General features: G+C 40.8%; 1 protein-coding gene across 3 annotated transcripts in view; it reads left to right on the top strand.

Moving 5' to 3' along the window:
* The window catches only part of LOC126199226 (periodic tryptophan protein 2 homolog), a 178,117-nt gene that overhangs the window by 119,335 nt on the left and 36,471 nt on the right, over positions 1 to 22,311 (top strand). For all 3 annotated transcript variants that reach the window (XM_049936018.1, XM_049936017.1, XM_049936019.1), the window contains 5 exons: positions 581 to 729; positions 3,720 to 3,867; positions 5,935 to 6,091; positions 14,305 to 14,485; positions 14,774 to 14,921. In XM_049936018.1, coding sequence (XP_049791975.1) covers positions 581 to 729; positions 3,720 to 3,867; positions 5,935 to 6,091; positions 14,305 to 14,485; positions 14,774 to 14,921 — 783 coding nt within the window. The remainder of the gene's footprint in view (positions 1 to 580; positions 730 to 3,719; positions 3,868 to 5,934; positions 6,092 to 14,304; positions 14,486 to 14,773; positions 14,922 to 22,311) is intronic.

A 22,311-nucleotide genomic window follows, 5' to 3' on the forward strand; every position in this document is an offset into this window, starting at 1 on the left:
AGAGGTGCTGTATTTGTTCCACTGTATTTCATATGTCACTGCAGCACTGACTTGGGAATTTTGTATTTTTCTGCTGATTTTCGTAAACACAACCTCACGAAACAGCTTTGAAGGCCTGCTGAATGTTTAACTTAGTGCTTAAATTTTAGGTTGGGTTTGTGTGTTGTAGGCATTTTGTTACATACTAACCTGTAACGGATATTTGAAATTAAATTTAGTTTTATATCAACCAATTTAAGATGAATAATAGATCAGCTCAGACCTTCAATTGTCCAATTTCGCCCCTACTAACAGAAATTCACTTAAAACACTTTTTTCAATTTATCAAAATAAATCATGACGATATAATGAATGAAACATTGCAGAAATTACTATCCTACATTACTCTTTTAAAAAAGAGAAAAGTAAGGAAATAAAATTAATACCTTTTATTGCAATAGAAGTTTCTTTATCAACCCATAGAAAATAAAAATGGTGGGAAATGACTACAGCATGAGTACTAACTGAGTCAAATCAGCCACTAAGTACGTCTGTGTCAAAAAATCTATACTGTCTCATGTACTATCTTTCATTGTTACAGGTTAAATTATGGAATACAAGTACGGGATTTTGTTTTGTAACATTTACTGAACACACTGCTGGCATCTCTGCTGTCCAGTTCAGTCCTAACAGAAAATTTGTGGTTTCTGCATCTCTGGATGGAACAGTTCGTGCATTTGATATGGCCAGGTGTGTTAAATGTTGTATACACTCTAGAATTCATATCAAACAAAGTGTGTATCATTGTAGTTAAGTACTAAAATGTAAGATTTATGTGTAAGTTGAAAGAAAGGCCCAAAGTTTAAATTTGGCACAGTATTACGTGTTATGGAATCCTGATATGATAAATACTTGTTGGTATTTGCTAGATTAACTTTAAAAATATAGCACAGTATTAGTGAACTTGTGACGTTCACCTACTTTATTTCTTCGTTGATAGTCCTCGGTGTCGACATACTGCATTGTTATACTGGGTGAAAGATAGGGGGTGGAAGTTCAACACTGACTACTGTAAATGATGTAGCCAACAGTTGCATTTCACAGTTCTTTACTTTCACTGTTCACAACCGCCTCCTCCCTCCCCCCAATATTACACAGATACATGGCCAGTTCACTATTAGTAAATGATAAGCCTCATTTATAGCTTGCAGGCAAATTCAGCATACTGCTACAGTAGTTTGCTGTTGAACATCTGTGAGCAATAAATACCTAACTGCATAGTTCACAGTTTTTGCAGAATAATAAGGTATGTGTGACCATATTTCTCAATTAAACTGAACAGACACTGTCATTGTTGGCCTATTTGTGTTACACCAATTCCACTGTTTAGTTAATGCATTACTGTTACTCGAAACTGATACAGACTTCCCATCTGAAAATCGGCCGTGGACTGAATGCCTCGGGACCAGAAATTGGTCCTTTATATATCCTCGCAATAATAGACACTGAAACTATAAATTGTTTGATGTTTAAACGTACAGAAATTACAATTAAAACATAACTCATTCAATTAACTGAATACATCAAAAAATTATTTCTTTTTAACAGTTTCTTCTATCACGAATTATTTATTTAAATAATGAAATTAACAGATACAGTTATGCAAACAATGCTTTTGACAAATCTGGTAATTATTTTGGAATTAATTAAGGGCTGATTTTGCTAATGTGTCTTCGAATAGAGCCAAATAAATACTAGTAGTTCTTCTTCCAAATGTTTTCACCCTGTATCAAAGGTATTAACCAGGAATGGTCAAAATAAGTTACAAAATTAATGACCTACACACAACTAAGCACAAAATTAGATCTTGTGCTATATTTCTTAAGACTGAGGGACATCCTTTCTCTTTTATGAAAATGAAAATGCATATTATACTCGTGTATGTTAATGGTAATTAGACAAAAATGAAAAAATGAATTTAAGGGGGCAGATGGCAAAACAAGAGAGGAAGTAAAAAGATCCCAGCTTGCTTTTTCACAGACTAATTAAGTTAGGATATGAAATTTGACATTGTCAAACTAAAGCATGTGACCTCTTGAAGTAAACTATTATATCCTCAAATCTTTTGATTGCATCTGGCAGGTATATTATGGTTAACAGGTTTCAACTCTAATGAGCAATTATCGGAACTAAAAATCTAGAAAATACAAAAATATAAACAGGTACAAAACTATAAGTAACTGCAATCTAAAGAGAAAAATGAAATACACCTAATATTTTATTACAGGAGTAGCAAATCAAGATGTGTTCAGTCATTGTGGTCATATAAAATCAACAGCCTTGCCTGCTTGTTGTGCATTGTACCATTGGCAATTTATTTTTAAGTTACTACAACAGTGTTTGATCACATATTGATATGTTACTTCCATAAGAAGATACCAAGTATTATTTTATTTTTCTCTTTAGCCTGGAACTTTTAACACTTTTATAGCCTTACATTTAATAATTTGCAAGTTTTACGTTTTCTAGATGTTTTACTTCTGGTGATGACTAATAGTCAAAACCAGTCAAGTTTAATATATTAAACAATGGAAAATCCAGGATGGATTGCCTGAGCGGTGTGGCCTCAGTTGCCTGAGACTGCGGTCATGTGTATGTGAGTTGAATTTGCATGTATGTGTGTTTTCATCATGTAATTTTGACGAAAGCCTTACTAGCTGAAAGCTATATTTGTGACAGTCTTTTTATTGTGCCTATCGCAACACGTCATGCTGAGTAGCAACTTTCCTTTTCATAATAATGTGTTTCTTTTGTTATGTGTATTTATAGTGGCTCGTGATGCTACTTTACAAATAAGATTGTTTGTGCTCTTGCTCATTGGGGGGGGGGGGGGGGGGCAGGACATCAAACGGGCCGATCTGGAGCAGGAGAGACAAGACAGGACATTTTAATTTCCACTCTCTATACTTTTACAAATAAATTATAAAGCTTCGTAAGCATGACCAGGAAGGATTCAGGAGTCACACTCATAGCAGTGGAAGTTCAAAAACATAACAAAATAATTTTTTTTTTTTCACATGCGAAATTTCATCATTTTTTCACTTACTATTGGCTGCATTTGTTGGTATGGGTACACTTTTCTTCAGAAGTAAGAGACATTCTTCGATGAATTTTGCACAGCATACTAACCATACTTGCAAGTGTATGAAACTCTAGAATTTTCTAAATCTATTAAAAACTGTGGTAAAAATGGAGATAATTAACTATAAAATTTGAGTTTTATCTAAACATGAAGTTTAAAATGTTACAGCTCATTCATTTTTTTATAAATTAAATAAATTCCAGAGTTTCATACACCTGTAAGTATGGTTTGTATGCTGTGCAAAATTCATCGAAGAATCTCTATTACTTATGAAGAAAAGTGTACCTATAGCAACAAATTCAGCCAGTAGTAAGTGAAAAAAATGATGAAATTTTGCATGTAAAAAGATTTATTTTGTTACTGTTTTCGATCTCCCACTGCTATTAGTGTGTATCCTGAATCCTTCCCGATCCTGCTGACAAAGTTTTATGAATTAATTTGTAAAACTATAGACAGTGGAAATGTCCTGTGGTGCCTCTTCTGCTCCAAGTCGGCCCCTTTGACATCCTACCGCCCTTAAGTATGTTATGTTGAACTGTGTTGCAGTGCTCATGTATAGCTCACTGAAAATGTCGTTAAAGTTATGCTTATATTGCAGGTACCGCAACTTTAGGACATTTACATCTCCTAGGCCAGTTCAGTTTTCATGTTTGGCAATTGATTCTAGTGCAGAATTTGTTGCAGCTGGAGGACAAGATGTTTTTGAAATCTTTTTATGGTCATTAAAAATTGGAAGACTTGTAGAGGTAATATATGGTAGATCCTAAATTTTAAAGTAATAGAAGTTGAAGAAAATAGGTTATTGTGAGATTACATTTGTTCAGTGATACCTTGATATTAGTTGAGGTAACATGGTCACTCTTTTTTGTGAAGATACACACTAGGGTTTAGTGTCTGGTTTTTGTTGTCAAGTTTTTATGTAACTTTTATATTCAGAGTATTTGAAAATACAGTGTCTCTTGATTATTCATATGCAGATTATCTGGTTTGCAAATTATTTCTGTATTATTTAAAGAAATGTACAATATTTGTCACTAGCAAACAGCATCACACAATAGGAAGTACCATTTACATTGTTTAAACGGTTGCTGGATGACAGCAGGGTACTGTCCCCATTGTTATCAGCCAGCCTGTACCTTGTAAATTGGAAACAAACTCGGTTTTCTGATGTTAATTGGCGTGTAAATGTCAACAAAGCAAGTTAAAATAAATTTGTAAAAGAGATGGTGGAGAAACAAAAGAAAAGTATTCACATTAAAATAAAAATTAGAATGAATTGAAATGTTTCAGAGAAGGGGAAAACTGCTGCAGTAAATGCTGATTACAGTATCGGAATGCAGTCTACTGAACATTAAAAAGAATAAGTAGAAAATACAGTTTTTTTTGTCAGGAAATAAGATTCTAGTTCTGGACTGTCTGCACAAAAATCATGAGGAAATCTTCATTTGATGAATTAATGTTGCTCTTTTGCAATGGTTTAGCCAGAAACGAGCATATGATATCATTGTTTCAGGCGTGATGTGTGCCCAAAATTGGTCCCCTCGCCCCCTCCCTGCCCAATGAAGCTGTAGGGGCCTCTGATTACTGCTGGTAAGACATCCAGAAATTTGTAGAAGAAAAGAATTTCACACCAGACCAAATTTATAATACAGACGAAAGTGGCCTGTATTGGAAATGTCTACCTTTGCTTTTGAGACCAACGTTATTGCTTCTGTGAACCACAAAGTGATTGGGGAAAACAAACTGAGCATTCAACGATTTTGCAGCTAAGGATCAACATGTGCATTATCACAACCGAAAAGGAGCATGAAGGAATAGCGAAATTTTCAATACCTGGTTACGCACATATTTTGTACAAGTTTGACGATTTCTAGAAGAGAAAGGATTGCTACAGAAGGCTGTTCTGTTGCTTGATAACGTCCCTTCACATCGTGATGAGAGGATTCTTGTATCTGATGATCATCTCATCGTAACTAAGCTTTTACGTCTTAACGTGAATGCCATTATAAAGCCAATGGACAAAGGCATAATTGCATCGGAGAAAAGGCACTATTGGGCTGGTCTACTGAGAATGCTAGTTGATTAGGATGATTTGGAGGCTTTCAAGAAGTTGACAATTCCAGGTGCCGTACTTGGGATATCTGCTGCCTGGCAGTTACGTCCCATACACTAGTCCAGTCATGGAGGAAAATTCTTCCAGATATAAAAGAAAGTGATTTTTAAGGTTTCAGTGCTAAAGAAATAACAACTGCACAAATAGTGAATTGGGCCACAGGTTTTATGGTTTTGAAGATGTCGAAAACGAAAATTTCGAATGAGTGGCTGAAGATCGACGCATGTGAACCCCACTTCCAGTACGAGTGACATTGAAATTATGACCGCTGCTTCGCAGCAAAACTGAGGACAGTGGATGTGAAACTAGGGATGAAGACAGTGACCTTGTAAGTCACTGCACCCCACTGCAATTTGTTGATCATTTTCAAGATTATATGGACCAGAGGAGTTTCAGTGCAATGACATAACTGCTGCAAGAAAAATTCAAAATGCTGTGCGAAAAAATGTCATCACCTCCCTGAAGCAGAATATCATCACACACTATTTTAAGAAATAAACAGGCCTGCAGTACCTACGTACAGAACATGAATAAATTTTTGAACAAAGGATACATGTTTCATAATATCTCAATTATTCATTTTTTTCCATTATTCATGCACCATCTCTCCCACATTACCCTGAATAACCAGAAATATGCTGTATCACAATTTTTATATGCCACACTTAGCTTGTAACTAATAAGAAGTTGTTGTTCATAGGTATTAAGTGGGCATGAAGGACCAGTTTCAAGCATTGCATTCAACCCCAGCCCTGCTAGCACTGCAATGGCATCTGTGTCGTGGGACAAAACACTTAAGTTATGGAATGCTGTAGAATCAGGCGGTATGCATGAAACTGTGCAGCTGTCTGCAGATGGTTAGTATGTTGTAGTGTTTAGTAAATTTGAAATGAATCCTCTCTCTCTGTCTGTGTGTGTGGCATGAGAAGACACAGATAAGAAAAAAGCCTGAGTCATAATTTTCCACTATATAACAGAATATGTTCTTACCTGATTTATTGGAAAGAAAATTGGACAGTGTATGATAATGTCAGTACATTTGTATATTCAAATATACACTGTAAAGCCAAAATTATACTCAAAGAAACTTCTACTCACTGGTCCTGTCAGTGCTACATGTTGTAACATATTGTTACAATTATGCTTTGTAAAGACAGCAGGTACATGCTGATAGCTTCTGGTGCAAATATCAAGTATTGTACAACACACAGTACCTGCACCAGTTCATTTGTTTTCAAATTACTTTATTGAATTAATGCTGTGAACAAATGTTATGCTTATTACAATTGCTTAAAATCTGTATTTATGTGAAGTGTGTTGCAATTAAGAAGTGTCCAAAAGTGTAAAACGACAGTTGTTATGCGTGTGTTTTGCATCCCCTGTCTACTGATTAACAACCATTTGAGAAGCAGAGTTATGTTGAGACACACACACACACACACACACACACACACACACACACACACAACCATCAACTCATTTGTGTGCTATTTTACCTGCTCTATTTTTGCCTATTCTATATGCATCTATATTGCTTCAATATAGTTTCTAATGTCATCTACCTGCCTTTCATTAGCCCTACATTTAAATCCCTTGGAATCCACTGAAAAAATTCCTTGTTACATCAATCATCCATTCACCTGGCTACATGTCTACCCACCTCAGTTTCATTTTCATTACAGATATAATTTCAGCTCCAGTCTCTTCCTACTTCTCAGAGAAATAGAACAATGTTGATACAAAGTATAGCAGTGAAACTATCAGGAACTAAATAAGATCAAACTGCAAGAACTTGAGGAAACACACAGAGGCTCTCCCCTTCACTCAGTTTAGTTGACCTGTTATTGCTATTTTAATTTCTCTCTGAGTTAGGTATACTGCAAATAGAAAGTCATAAGGTACTCTACAGTTTTTTGTCAAAACATTTACAGCAATTATTTTGTAATTATTGCAAGTAGATGATATTAATGACTATATGATTAGAAGGATACTGGTGCTCAGTGAATGAGACTTTGCGTGGTGTTAGTGGTGGTGCACTCAATCTAGAACATGTTGATGTCACTTCTTCCACCCTGATCTATCTCTACATATTACCTGCTCTGTAAGTTAGCATCCACTATGCACTGATGTGCGAATAGGAACATCTACCCTGCCTCGCATTTTCCTCAAGAGCAAGTAGGCAATGGAACCAAAAACTCTGAACACTTGAAGGGAAACACCTGCCAGCTTGCTCAGTGTAACATATGAAGCACATGTCTTATTAACACCAAGCAGGAACATATGCTGCTCTAGTTGGTGACTTACTAAACTTGTCAGGTAAAGGGAAAAGTATTTGACAACTGAATAAAGCTGTAGCTCAAGTTTAGGGCAATTTGAATCAGGTTATGAATTGAACATAAACTACAGAGTGCCATGACATATTCCTTTCCAAATTTGTTCTATTTTTCTTGTTTTACAAGTAGAGAGCGCAATGCAATGTTAAATGACAATTATATTCACCACCAGCACTGATGATTTCTCATGCATTGTCATTTAATGAATATTTTGATATTGTTAATTTAATGTGTCTGCTGTTGTTCTAAGTAATTAAAGGCAAGCTTCTGTCTAAGAGAGCAAAGTTTGGCTTCAGCCTTGTACTATGTATCGCTTCCAGAAATTGACTTAAACTGTCGCTACCATCAGACTTATTAGGAGTTAGATGCATTTGATCATAACAAGGCATTCCGGAGCTCTTACAGGCTGACAAATTAAAAGATCTGCATATTACCTCTATAATGACACAAATGTTTGTGTTAATTTCTGCAAAATTGCTAACAAAACTTCTATTACACCTTTACAATGGAAAATTGGTAGAAAATAAATTTAAATTTGTCGCGTAGAGCTGCAAAATAATATACTGGGTGAATCACCTAAAACTTGCACTGCAAATATTGTTAGCCAGTCAACAGATTGTAATAATACTTAGAAAGTTTACTTTATGTGCAAATGCACAACTTTTCTAGCTGGAACAATGCCTGTTCACATTAACAGATTAAAAGTAGGGTAAATTAGAATGTCAGTGGTGTTTATTTGCAGGATTCAGGTGCGAGTCATATACAAAATATCATATTTTGAAAACTTCCCACACGGACACTTGGGGAATATCTGTGGTAGCGCACACCAAAAAACAAGTGCACACGCGAGTTAAGTGGTTTCCGACCAGTAACGAGACAATTTACTATTACAGGTTGTGTTCAAAAAGACCACCGGCAGTGGCAATACACACTTCCAGTCTGGTTTGGAATGACAGGTGCAGACATGCTAGCATTTCAGCAGAGATGTCTAAGCAAGGTGCAGTAATAGGTCGTTGATACCATCGGGTGTAGTTCGCAAGTTGTAGGCAGCGTGTTTCAGCTTTCGCATAAAAAAGTACACAGGTGTCAAATCCAGAGATCTAGCCAGCCAAGGTACAGGTCCTCTGCATCCATCCCAGTGATATTGAAACAATTCATGAAGACCTGCTGTATTATTTTGTCCACTATGGGCTGGTTGACAGCCATCATGTTGATATCACAGGTTCTTCCTAGTCTGCAGGGGAATGTCTTTTTGAATCCATGTATTGAGAGGCTGCAATACTTGTGTGCGTTCAGTGTTCCATCGGTGAAACACAGGCCTATAAGCTGATGGTTCACTATCCCACACACACACACACACACACACACACACACACACACACACACCCTTACACTCTGTGGATGCTGACGTTCCACCTGATGAAGCCAGTGGGCTTGTCAACAGACCAGTAGTGCATGTTTCGGCAGTTTCCCTGGTCATGATTGGTAAATGTGTCTTCATTACTAAATAAGATACACGATACATCTGGGGCATCTATTACTGCCTATGTACGGAAGTTAACATGATTATTCAAATAGTCTCCATGCAGCTCTTGATGGAGAATGCATAAGACACTAGCCTGACTCGACCACTTCCTCGCGCAATTGCACAGGAGCTAATTTGCAGATCAGCTGCAACAGCGAGAACATTAATTGCCTCCTTTTCTCTCATCACGTGTTTCCTTCTGTTATGCTGTCTAGGTGACAACAACCACTTTCCCGTAACTGGTTGAAGAGTTTGATAAATAATTGCCAAGGTGTTCTTTCTACACCCTCCACATACAGTGTGCATGTTGCCTTTTCTGAATTGGTAAATCCCATCCTCCTCTCACAACCTGCTACTTGGATGTCACACGCCAACTAGCAAGTCACAGTGCACTCAAGACACACAGAAGCACACTGTAAGTAAACGTAACATCGTCATACTGAGCAACTATGTAGAGTGAATGGCACAAATAGCTGTTGGTGTGGAAAATTTTCAGAATATTGTATCGCATAAACAACTCACTCTAGAATCCTGCACCGAACACCACTGACATTCTGATTTACCCTACTTTTAGTTTGTAAATGTCAATAGTCATTATTCCGCTTAAAAAGGTTATGTTTGCACAAAACAATACACTTTCTAAGTATTGTTACAGGGTCAATCCATACCAAGTGGTCCAAGAAAAAAAAAAAAATGGTTGCTTGACCATCTCAGAAAAATTTTATATTTGCTGGGTGAATTCCCCAATGTTTAGTACTCACAAAAATATTTTAAAAAATTTATTGTTTATTATTTTGAAATGGCTGGCGTATTTGTTCCAGGCCGCATGCATTTTTTCGTATTTGCAAGCATCTACATTTTTTACAGTTATTTAGTACTGGATTGTGCTGAGCCTTTTAGATAAAATTCATTTAGTTCAACACACTCTGGGCTACAAATCAACATCTTTACCACTTAGCTGAATGTATTCTTTAATATATTTTTAATAGTTCAAAGTTATCAGCCACAAATTAAAAAACTCAATTTTTTAAACAGTAGTTTTTCCAAAGAAAGATAAATTTCTCAGCTTTAATATTTTTTTCTGCTATTACACTGTATAGTATAGTTACTTTTTATAAAGTATCAACAGTGAGCAGCTTACACTTACAAAAATACAGTATTTTAAAAAATTGATTTTTTAATTTTTCCGTTTTGTGACCTGCAATATCTTTGTTGGGGGACAAGATAAAAATCTGAAAAATTTTACAGTTAATAGACCTTTATGATATCAAATTTCAGTATTAATTTAAACTTTGAGATTCAATTTGGAGTTACGGAAAAAAAATTACAAACACGAGTCAAAAATTCGTTTTTTAACATGTGCCATATTTAGGCTTATGGAATATATCAGTTACAGTATATAATTTAATCATATCTATGATTACTTACTTTTTTATTGAAAATAAGCCTACTAATTACATTATATTGTTCTCTTATTTGTTTTTAGTACATCGCTCATTGAACATTTGAGAAATTTATTCACTCAGTTTGGGTGTTGGATTATAAGTTCGCAGTGTAAGTTCATAGTTGTAAATTCCATGGGTGACAGCTTCCTTAGTACATTTTTAAGTGGCATACAAACTTGATCCTTCTCAATTTGTTTAAAAGATGTCCTTGGTCCTGGAGGGTGACAAAATACAACATGTACATCTTGGTTTTGACAGTCAATATTATCAACTTCACCAATCCACTACTGTTCATCGTAAACACAAGCCACTATGTCTTTATTTTGAAGAACCAGTTGTACAAGTTTTCCACACTGATGAAGTTCACTATCAGTTGATGTGATCTTACACTTCAGTAAGTTGTGTGAATGGGGTACAAAACAATGAAAAGATGGAGTGCCTTTAATCTTCTGACAAGTGTTATACCTTTCCTTCAAGACACTGCCATAAACTTCTTGTACTTCCTCACATTGTACAAAACATAGGTAATTCCTTTGATATGTTTTTTACAGAATTCAAACATTTCTTGAGGCGATATGATGATCGTCATCGGTCTGCTGCAGACTTGCATTTGTGACAGCTTGCTTTGTTGTACCCCCGACACCAATATGAGCATTCTTCCCATGACATGAAGCGAAAAGTGCCATTCTACATTAAACCCAAAACCTTTTTTTTTAATGGAAGGGTGGTGCTGTTTAATGTAGTTAATTTTAGTTGTAAAATGTGCACTGCTGTAGTGTTGTGTTCAAGGTAGTCACTTATGACACAAAAGCTGTGGCTCATTAGTTTATCTTCATCTTTATAATAGAATACAAATGACTGTGGCCTGTTTGTTTACCCAGTGGTGCCCTTGTACTTCATCTTGGAACAACGAAGGAATAATTTTCTGAAAAATCAGCAAGAACTAAGCATTCATCAGCTGGCAAGGTTTGCTTTTTGTCTTCAAAAATTTACTTTGAGCTTTTGCAATAAAATGATGCATTTTCAGATTTTCAAGGTTAGCCACCAACACTTCTTGTGATTTTATGACTGTCACCATTTCAGTTCTGTCTTGTGTCACCCATTGTTTGTATTTTATATTGTCAGGCATCAAATCGTCTTCTTCGGATTCTCCAAACATATCAAGTAAGGCTTGTTTGCCTGGACAATCTTCACATTTTCCATTTATCACACAATTGTAACTGTCAGTATTGCATACCATAACTTCCGAAAGGTCAACTCTAAGATTGGCCTCATCTATCACCAACTTTACATTCTTATGATACAAACACAAACATTATGGGTGCCAGGTGCCCCTGCAACAATACACCATCTTGGTCTCAACTCGCAAAACTTTGATCTTCCAATTTTAATGTCAGGATTTTCTTTTTTAAATTCAGTGAGTAGTTCATTTAAATTACACAATATTAACCTTTTTGTCTTTGAATCTTAGAACCTTTTCTTTCACAGAAACACAGTCTTTTTTACCAGACATCAAACGGCTGTTATTGTCATCGTCATAATACTTAATAACTTTATTGATTGTGTTTTCATATACCAAATTAGATGCACTTTTCTTTGGCAATGCCGGTAAAATTCCCTATTCTTTAACTAATTGCCTTGTTAACTTAACAAGACGTTCTGACACATAAAATTCATCACTAACTTTTGCTCGACTCCAAGAATTTGGCAGTAAACTGATAATTTATCCTCTTTGTTTGAAGTACTGCATTTAGTTTTTCTATCAAATCATCATATTCAGTTGGTGAAGTTTTAGAACTTTCATGTGTTTTAGTACAATTGTATTTTGAAATAAAACTTCCAAATTCTTTTTGACTAGCTGCCACTTTCTCAGTTTTTGTATTCAAAGCACTTGGTTTTTTATCATGACTTAGTTTTCTAATTTTACTAGCGGGTGATATACCCAGGATTTCACAAACTGTATCTACTTTTTTAATGGTTGCTGACAGGTCACAAAATTCTGTATCTGAGGTTTCACTATCCTTCCTCTTGTGAATTACAAATATCTTAGAATAACATGTTGGACACTGATTTTCCTGGTATGAGATTGACAAAAGGGCTTTTATTTTTACAATAGTGATCAAATGTTATTTCTCGCAGACCTTTTCTTATAGGTTTCTTATGTTTCTCAAAAGAGTCCATGCAAGACTGACCAAAAAGGTGTTCTGTTGGTGTTATTAATAATGAAGCATGTCATAAAAGTTTGTATGGAGTGTATCCTAAAGACATGTTGCTTTGAATTCGAGCCTGTATAACTATTGCCCATTGAATGCAAATGTCGCATGAAGGTTAAATGGTCACAGCTCACCATTTACGTTGATTATGAAAACTTACTGAAAGTGGAAAGATATACATGCTTGAACAATCTTTCTTGAAACCAGAAAATCCGTTCTGATGTCAGACGCCCAAAAGCACTCATCCCATGTAAGATACAAACATTTCAAGCAGCCTCCACTGCTCCCAACCCTCTATTGATCTCAAAGCGAACAATGTTGCAAATGTTAAGACTTGTTTGCACTTGCAACCTTAGTTTCTAGTGCTTAAACAATGGTCATAAGTTTTAAAGTACACAAAATCCAATATGTAACTGCAAGAAAAATACTAGCACTTCAAATAAGAAATTGGCAGTTGATAAATATACTTATAGCAACCCATGCATGTTGTGATATTGCACAATGGTCACTCAGTTTGTAGACATTATTTCACAAGGAAAATAAAACAATAATAATAAACAATTTTATGCTTACCAGTGCATGAACAGAAACAAGCCCATGGCGCACTGTGCCAAGTTCACCTGGTGGACAGCACCTGACTTCAAACTACTGGTGGCGTGTTTTTAGTGGCTGGTAGCCAATGGCCTTTGTAATGCGAGGAAACGAGATAGCATAAACTGTTCTGATCTTGACATAGTCACGAGCCATTTTGTGGAATTATTCGTGGATGTTTTTGATTTTACTGGCAGGTTAGAAAGTGAAGCGTATTATATTTAAGGTTCCATCAGATGGATACCACCATATTGTCATTTGAAAAATGAATGAGGAAACGGAGTGTAACTAATACCTTTGTATCTACATTGCACACTGTTTACCAATCAACCACTAGTAGATACACCATACAGCACTGTAACAGCTCCAGTCAAATGCAACATTTCCTCCAGAACGTCTGTCAGATCGTGCAGATGACCAAACTTGGGAATTCTGAGTAGTGGCCAGTTTTATTGGTACCTTAAGTGAACGATTTCAGATGAAGTCTCTGTAGCAGCCAGCCAATGGACAGGTTTTGTGTCTTAAGGCTGTACCTAAGTATAAAGCAGTTTTCATAAAATGCAGCAGAAGTAAATACAAATGCAATATAGTTATCACATGTACTGTTAAATGTCATATGTTTTCCTTGTGAGTAATTGTTAATACAGTTTAAAATTAAATACTGAAAAATTAGAACTAAAGCAGAACATTTGATCCCTGTGAATTTAAATGTTGTTACACAAAACTGTCAATAATAGTTTGTTATATAAGTTTAAATGAATCCTAATGTTATAGAAATGTAGTTTTTCTTAATTATTCCTATCATTGTTTTATAATGAAGTAGTGCTTTCAGTTTTTTGCAATAAGCAGTCTAGAAATATGTTGCTATTTGTTCATAGGATGTCCTAAGTGTGTCTACAGTTTTTAGTTGGCCTTTCAGAAGAGTGTTTCAGTTTAATTTCTAAAAGATCACCTGTGTTTCAGGTTTATGTGTAGCATACGCTCCCTCTGGCCAAGAGGTGGCTGTAGCAACACTTGATGGTCAAGTTTCATTCTTTAACATTCGCACATCACAGCAAACGGGCAGCATTGAAGGCCGTAATGACCTGGGCAGTGGTCGATCTGAAACTGATCTCATTACAGCGAAAAAAAATCTTCAGGGAAAGTAAGTGTTCGTCAAATTTATTGCAAAAATTGTCGTATTACAGCAGTGTGAGTTTCTTACATATTTTAGCTCAATTTGAGACTTAAGAAGCAAAACCTCTATTTTTTCTGTTAGTTTCTTTAGAAAAAGGGTTTTTTTTTTTTTTTTGAGACCTTACCTGTATTCTTCCTTGCCTCATTTGTCACACAGATCATTTCACTCAGTGTTGACTGATACCTGTATCATCTCTCTAGATTCTTTGGATACGAACAAGCTGTGGAAAATGAAATTGTTATGTTTCTCTTACAGAGCTTTCAATAGCCTTTGCTACACTGCTGATGGAAAATGTATATTAGCAGGAGGACAGTCAAAAAACGTGTGCATATATAGTGTCAATGAATCGATGCTTATAAAGAAATTTGAAATTACACAGAACCGCTCACTTGATGCTGTGGATGTGAGTATAAATTATGACTGTTAATTGTACTAATTCTTTCCAGAGTGTTTAATACTTTCTCAACTGTAAAATTCCACTTCACATAGTGCAACACTATGTGAAGTGGAACACACGCGCGCTCACACACACACACACACACACACACACACACACACACACACACACAGCGAGAGAAAAGGGGGGGGGGGAGCATGGTAGAAGGGAGCACATAAAAACCTGAGGCATGAAAGATTTACAGAGGTAATCTTCAAAGTGAACAAATAGCAAATTCTGTGTTCTCCAACAGGATCATTAGCATCTTGCCAGTTGCCTTTTCTTTGCTACCATTATTATTCATTTGAAATTCCAGCATTCTTTATCGCCAGTTTTGTAAACGTGTTTCTTTGTCAGTTCGTTAGTTATTTGCTGTCACTTTCTCCTGTCTCACAGTCACCTTTATTCTGTACTACTACTACTACTACTAGTGTCCCCTCCCACTGTCACTGTCTCCCTCTTGTTCTCTTTTATTGCTACTATCTCATTCATTCATTACCAGTGCTGTTACCTCTTCTCACCATCCCTCTCTCTGTTCTCCTTGTCATTGTCATAGACTCTGTGTCTCATTATCACTGGGTCTCACCCACTCCTACTTTCTCCTTCTCTGTATTCCTCTCCCACAGGCACTGTCTCCTTTACTCGTTTCCTGGCACTTCTTTTTCACTGTCTACTGTGTTCCACTACCACCGTGTCCCTCTCTTTCTCTCACACTGTCATTGTCTCCTTCACTCTTTCTATACGACAAACACTGTCCACTATCTTCTAGTACTTATTACTTCTGTCTCTTTCCTGCTGCCACTGTCTACTTCTCTCTCAGCATTAAAAAGTGCAAATATGTTCACTTCCCAACATTTTTGCAAATATTTTTAAAGATGCTGAGGAAGGTAGAATGAGTCAGCTGGCACCCCATTTTCCAGTCACTTTTGATGAAGAGGAGTGTATTCACCCTTTTTGTGATCCAATAGCAGCATTTTTCTACTGAGTTCCCTTCTTTTGTTTGCATTGATGAGTCAATAAAATTTTGATAGTTTACTTACATGAAATTGAAATAATGCAAAACTAATTTTACACTTCAGACCAGATTTTTACATGCGCATATTGCATGTAATTCAGTATTACAGTGAGGAGTTCCCAGAACCATTCAGATGATAATGTACCTTGAAAACAGATAAAAATGGCTAGAAATTTTTCGAGGTTCCGCCTATGAACTAACAGTGCCTCTGTAAGTCTCATCAAGCCCAACATTCCCCCTGCGGGTCCGGGGGTTAGAATAGGCCCGAGGTATTCCTGCCTGTCGTAAGAGGCGACTAAAAGGAGTCCATCCCCCTCACGAGGGTAGTTAACGCCTGTGTCCGGAGATGGACGGTTCCACGACCTATATTTGTGGTCTTTTTGGTTTTCCCTTCTCGTTTCTTCCTTCCTTTGGTTGGTTCCTTTCTTTGTTCTTCTCCATCTCACTGTCTTCCTTACTCTTTCCCTCGCCTTCTTCTGCTTGCCTTCTTCTGCTTGCCTTCTTCTGCTTGCCTTCTTCTGCTTGCCTTCTTCTGCTTGCCTTCTTCTGCTTGCCTTCTTCTGCTTGCCTTCTTCTGCTTGCGTTCTTCTGCTTGCCTTCTTCTCCTTGCCTTCTTCTCCTTGCCTTCTTCTCCTTGCCTTCTTCTCCTTGCCTTCTCCTCCTTGCCTTCTCCTCCTTGCCTTCTCCTCCTTGCCTTCTCCTCCTTGCCTTCTCCTCCTTGCCTTCTCCTCCTTGCCTTCTCCTCCTTGCCTTCTCCTCCTTGCCTTCTCCTCCTTGCCTTCTCCTCCTTGCCTTCTCCTCCTTGCCTTCTCCTCCTTGCCTTCTTCTCCTTGCCTTCTTCTCCTTGCCTTCTCTGGTCTCCGCCTCGGCGTTTGAGACAGTCTGTCCTCTCTCTCTTCCTTTTCCTCTTCTTCCTTCCTCCCTGTGCGCGCCTGAAGGCCGACCCACGCGTTCGCACGCGTAGCCGGTGACGGGGTAACGCGTAATTCCCCGCCCTGGGTAGACAAGTAAGGCACACACGTACCCCCTGGTAAAGGCCAGGCCCAGGGAGGGGTGATTGCCTGAGCTGATACCCTCTGACCATGCCGATTGGTCCCTCCGTCTGTTTCTCGGGAGGTGTGACCTGAGGTGTAAACATTCACCTAAGGCGGGAGTGCCCTCTGAGAGGGTCCCCATAAGGAAGGAGCGCGCCATCGGAGACGCTGGCAATCATGGGGGATTCCTCCGCAATGGATTTTTCTTCTTCTCTCTCGACTTCGGCCCACAAACGGAAACATGACCAGCCACCAGTGACAAAAGTACTACCGCCTGCCCCACAGTTCCTCGTTGTTTCTCGATCTGAGGACAACAAGGATTTCTCCTCTGTCAACCCTTTCGTTATCCAGAAGGGCGTAGATGCCATAGCCGGATCTGTCAAGTCGTGTACCAGGTTGCGTAATGGTACCTTGTTGCTAGAAACTGAGAGCGCCTTTCAGGCACAGAAACTGCTTCGAGCCACACTCCTGTACGCGTTCCCTGTCCGGGTGGAGGCTCACCGAACTTTGAATTCGTCTCGTGGTGTGGTCTACACTCGATCCCTCGACGGATTGACTGACGAGGAGATTCAGTCTTTCCTCGCTGAGCAGGGCGTGACGGCTGTCCATAGGGTCATGAAAAAGGTCAACAATGACCTTGTACCGACCCGGACACTTTTCTTGACCTTTGATAGTGTTCAGCTGCCATCGCACATCAAAGCGGGCTACGAGGTTATTTCTGTTCGCCCCTATGTCCCGACACCTACGCACTGCTACCAGTGTCAGCGTTTTAATCACACTCGCCAGTCTTGTTCCAGTGCGGCTAAATGTGTCACTTGTGGCAGGGATGCCCATGAGGGTGACTGTCCACCTCAGTCTCCTCGTTGTGTGAACTGTCAGGGTGACCATGCAGCGTCCTCCCGCGACTGTCCCATCTATAAGGAAGAACGCTGTATCCAAGAAATTCGGGTCAAAGAGAAAGTGTCCACCTCGGCTGCTCGCAAGCTGTTTGCTAGTAGGAAGCCCACGCTGCTCCCAGTGGGGAAATACAGTACTGTCCTCGCCTCTCCTCGGACTACCAAGGAGGTGGCAACCCAGACATGCGATCTGACCTTCAGCACCACGGTCGTCCGTTCGGCCAGTGGTAAGATCGCGCGGTCGACGTCCCCTCCTCCTCCCATCACCCCACAGACACAAGCCCCTTCATCAGATTCTGCTAAGACGAAGACCCAGAAGTCAGATGCACGGGCCTTCAAGAAGGAACCATCCCGTGCAGACTTCCTACGTACCTCGACCTCCCAGCCATCGACCAGTACTTCCACCAAATGACCTTCCAAGAAGGCTCATAGGAAGCACAGTTCTCCTTCTTCGCCACGGCGCATTTCTTCTCCTGCGCCACCCAGCAATTGCCGCCCCAGGCCGTCATCCTTTTCGCCTGGCTGCACCGCTGGTAGCCGAACATCTGGCCGTTCACCGGCGGAGGAAGCTCCCCCTCCCGGCCATCTTACCAAGATGGCCGATGAACCTATAGAACCAATGGACGATGACTGTCCGCCTACTGATAGTGGCGGCGGCAGTGCTCGCTCGAAGCCAGGCCCTCAGCGGCCTTCGAGGTGACCCCTTCTTTCATCTTCCTTTTCTTCTTACGATGGCACTTATTCACTGGAATATTCGCAGCATTTGCTCCAACCGAGAGGACTTGAAGTTGCTGCTCCGCTTGCACCGTCCACTCGTCGTAGCCCTCCAGGAAACGAAGCTACGCCCATGCGATCAAATTGCCTTGGCACACTACACCTCAGTGCATTTTGACCTACCCCCTGTGGTAGGTATTCCGGCTCATGGAGGGGTTATGTTGCTGGTCCGGGATGATATTTACTACGATCCCATCACATTGCATACCGGCCTGCAGGCAGTTGCCATCCGAATTACTCTCCCCACTTGTACATTTTCCATTTGTACCGTTTACACTCCATCGTCATCTGCCGTTACCAGGGCAGACATGATGCAGCTTATTGCTCAGCTACCTGCCCCATTTTTGTTAACTGGAGACTTCAATGCCCACCATCCCCTTTGGGGCTCTCCAGCATCCTGCCCGAGGGGCTCCCTGTTAGCAGACCTTTTCAACCAGCTCAATCTTGTCTGCCTCAATACTGGCGCCCCTACTTTTCTTTTGGACACATCTCACAGCTATTTCCATTTAGACCTCTCTATATGTACTACCCAACTTGCACGCCGGTTTGAGTGGTATGCACTTTCCGATACATATTCGAGCGACCACTTCCCGTGTGTTATCCATCTCCTGCAGCATACCCCCTCTCCGTGCTCATCTAGTTGGAACATCTCCAAAGCAGACTGGGGGCTCTTCCCTTCCAGGGCGACCTTTCAGGATCAAACATTCACAAGCTGCGATCGTCAGGTCGCACACCTCACGGAAGTCATTCTCACTGCTGCTGAATATTCCATCCCTCACCCTACTTCTTCTCCACGTCACGTACCGGTCCCCTGGTGGACCGCAGCATGTAGAGACGCTTTACGTGCTCGTCGACGTGCTTTACGCACCTTTAAACACCACCCAACAGTGGCGAATTGTATCACTTATAAACGATTACGTGCACAGTGTCGTCGTATTATTAAAGAAAGCAAGAAAGCCAGCTGGGCTGCTTTCACAAGCACCTTCAACAGTTTTACTCCTTCTGTTGTCTGAGGTAGCCTGCGCCGGCTATCTGGCACTAAGGTCCACTCACCAGTTTCTGGCTTGATGGTCGCGAATGACGTCCTTGTGGCCCCTGAGGATGTCTCCAATGCCTTCGGCCGCTTTTTCGCAGAGGTTTCGAGCTCCGCTCATTACCACCCTGCCTTCCTCCCCCGCAAACAGGCAGAGGAGGCTAGGCCACCTAACTTCCGCTCCTCGAATCGTGAAAGTTATAATGCCCCATTCACCATGCGGGAACTCGAAAACGCACTTGCCCGGTCACGGTCCTCCGCTCCAGGGCCTGATTCTATTCATATTCAGATGCTGAAGAACCTTTCTCGTGCAGGTAAAGGTTTTCTTCTTCGTACTTACAATCGCATCTGGATTGCGGGACATGTTCCCGCATGCTGGCGCGAGTCTATTGTTGTCCCGATTCCTAAGCCGGGGAAGGACAAGCACTTGCCTTCCAGTTATCGACCCATCTCGCTTACCAGCTGTGTCTGTAAGGTGATGGAGCGAATGGTTAACTCTCGTTTGGTTTGGCTGCTCGAATCTCGACGCCTACTTACCAATATACAATGTGGATTTCGTAGGCGCCGCTCTGCTGTTGACCATCTGGTTACCTTGTCGCCTTGTCGACCTTCATTATGAATAACTTCTTGCAGAAGCGCCCGACCGCGGCTGTGTTCTTTGATTTGGAGAAGGCTTACGGCACCTGTTGGAGGGCGGGCATTCTCCGCACCATGCATACATGGGTCCTTCACGGTCACCTCCCTCTTTTTATTCGTTCCTTTTTAATGGATCGAGAGTTCAGGGTACGTGTGGGTTCTGTCCTGTCAGACACCTTTCGCCAGGAGAATGGGGTGCCACAGGGCTCAGTTTTGAGCGTCGCTCTCTTCGCCATAGCGATCAATCCAATAATGGATTGCCTCCCAGCTGATGTATCAGGCTCCCTTTTTCGTGGACGATTTTACCATCTATTGCAGCACGCAGCGTACACGTGTCCTGGAGCGCTGTCTTCAGCGTTCTCTTGACCGTCTTTACTCCTGGAGTGTCACCAATGGCTTCCGTTTTTCTGCCGAGAAGACGGTCTGTATTAACTTCTGGCGCTACAAAGAGTTTCTCCCACCGTCCTTACGATTTGGTCCCGTTGCTCTCCCATTCGTGGAGACAACAAAATTTTTAGGTCTTACATTTGACAGGAAACTTAGCTGGTCTCCACATGTGTCATATTTGGCTGCCCGTTGTACCCGTTCTTTAAATGTCCTTCGTGTTCTCAGTGGTATGTCGTGGGGAGTGGATCGAACCGTCCTACTTCGTCTATATCGGTCGATCGTCCGCTCCAAGCTGGATTATGGGAGCTTCGTATACTCCTCTGCACGGCCATCCATCTTACGCCGCCTCAACTCAATACAACATCGGGGTTTACGACTTGCGATCGGAGCGTTTTATACTAGTCCCGTAGAGAGTCTTCATGCTGACGCTGGCGAATTGCCACTCACCTACCGGCGCGATATACTGCTTTGTCGGTATGCCTGTCGGCTACTGTCAATGCCCGACCACCCTTCTTATCGTTCCTTTTTTGACGACTCTCTCGACCGTCAATACGAGTTGTATGTCTCTGCCCTGCTACCCCCTGGAGTTCGCTTTCGTCGCCCCCTTCAACACCTTAATTTTTCACTCCCTGCAACCTTTCGAGTGGGCGAGAGCCACACGCCACCTTGGCTCCAGGCTCAGGTTCGCGTTCACCTTGACCTCAGCTCGCTCCCAAAGGAGGTTACCCCCGGTTCGGTCTACCACTCCCGTTTTGTCGAACTTCGTTCGAAGTTCATTAATATGACCTTCATTTATACAGATGGCTCAAAGACCAATGACGGGGTCGGGTGTTCCTTTATTGTCGGGGCACAAAGTTCCAAATACCGGCTCCATGGCCATTGTTCGGTCTTCACAGCTGAGCTCTTTGCCCTCTACCAGGCTGTTCTTTACATCTGCCACCACCGACATTCTGCTTATGTCATCTGCTCCGATTCCCTGAGTGCCATCCAGAGCCTCAGTGATCCGTATCCGGTTCACCCTTTCGTGCACTGGATCAAACACTCTCTTCAGCAGCTGGTGGACGTCGGTTCTCCGGTTAGATTTATGTGGGTTCCTGGCCATGTCGGTATCCCTGGGAACGAAGCTGCAGATGCCGCGGCCAAGGCTGCAGTCCTCCAGCCTCGGACAGCTTCTTGTTGTGTCCTTCGTCGGATTGTAGCAGGGTAATTTGTCGGCGCATTTTATCGCTGTGGCATGCCGATTGGGCTGCACGTACGGACAACAAGCTTTGGGCCTTGAAACCTCTTCCCGCGGCTTGGACGTCCTCCTCCTGCCCTTCTCGGCAGGAGGAGGTCGTTTTGGTCCGGTTACAAATTGGACATTGCCAGTTCAGCCATCGCCATCTGCTGACGGCTGCGCCGGCGCCGTTCTGCCCATGTGGGCAATTGCTGACGGTCCGCCACATTTTAACGTCCTGTCCGGATTTTAACACACTGCGTCTTGATCTTGGCCTGCCATGTACTCTAGATGCCATTTTAGCGGATGACCCACGAGCAGCTGCTCGCGTTCTTCGTTTTATCAACTTGACAAACCTCTCTAAGG

This window comes from Schistocerca nitens, chromosome 8 (assembly GCF_023898315.1).
Source record: "Schistocerca nitens isolate TAMUIC-IGC-003100 chromosome 8, iqSchNite1.1, whole genome shotgun sequence".
In the NCBI taxonomy this organism is placed as follows: domain Eukaryota; kingdom Metazoa; phylum Arthropoda; class Insecta; order Orthoptera; family Acrididae; genus Schistocerca; species Schistocerca nitens.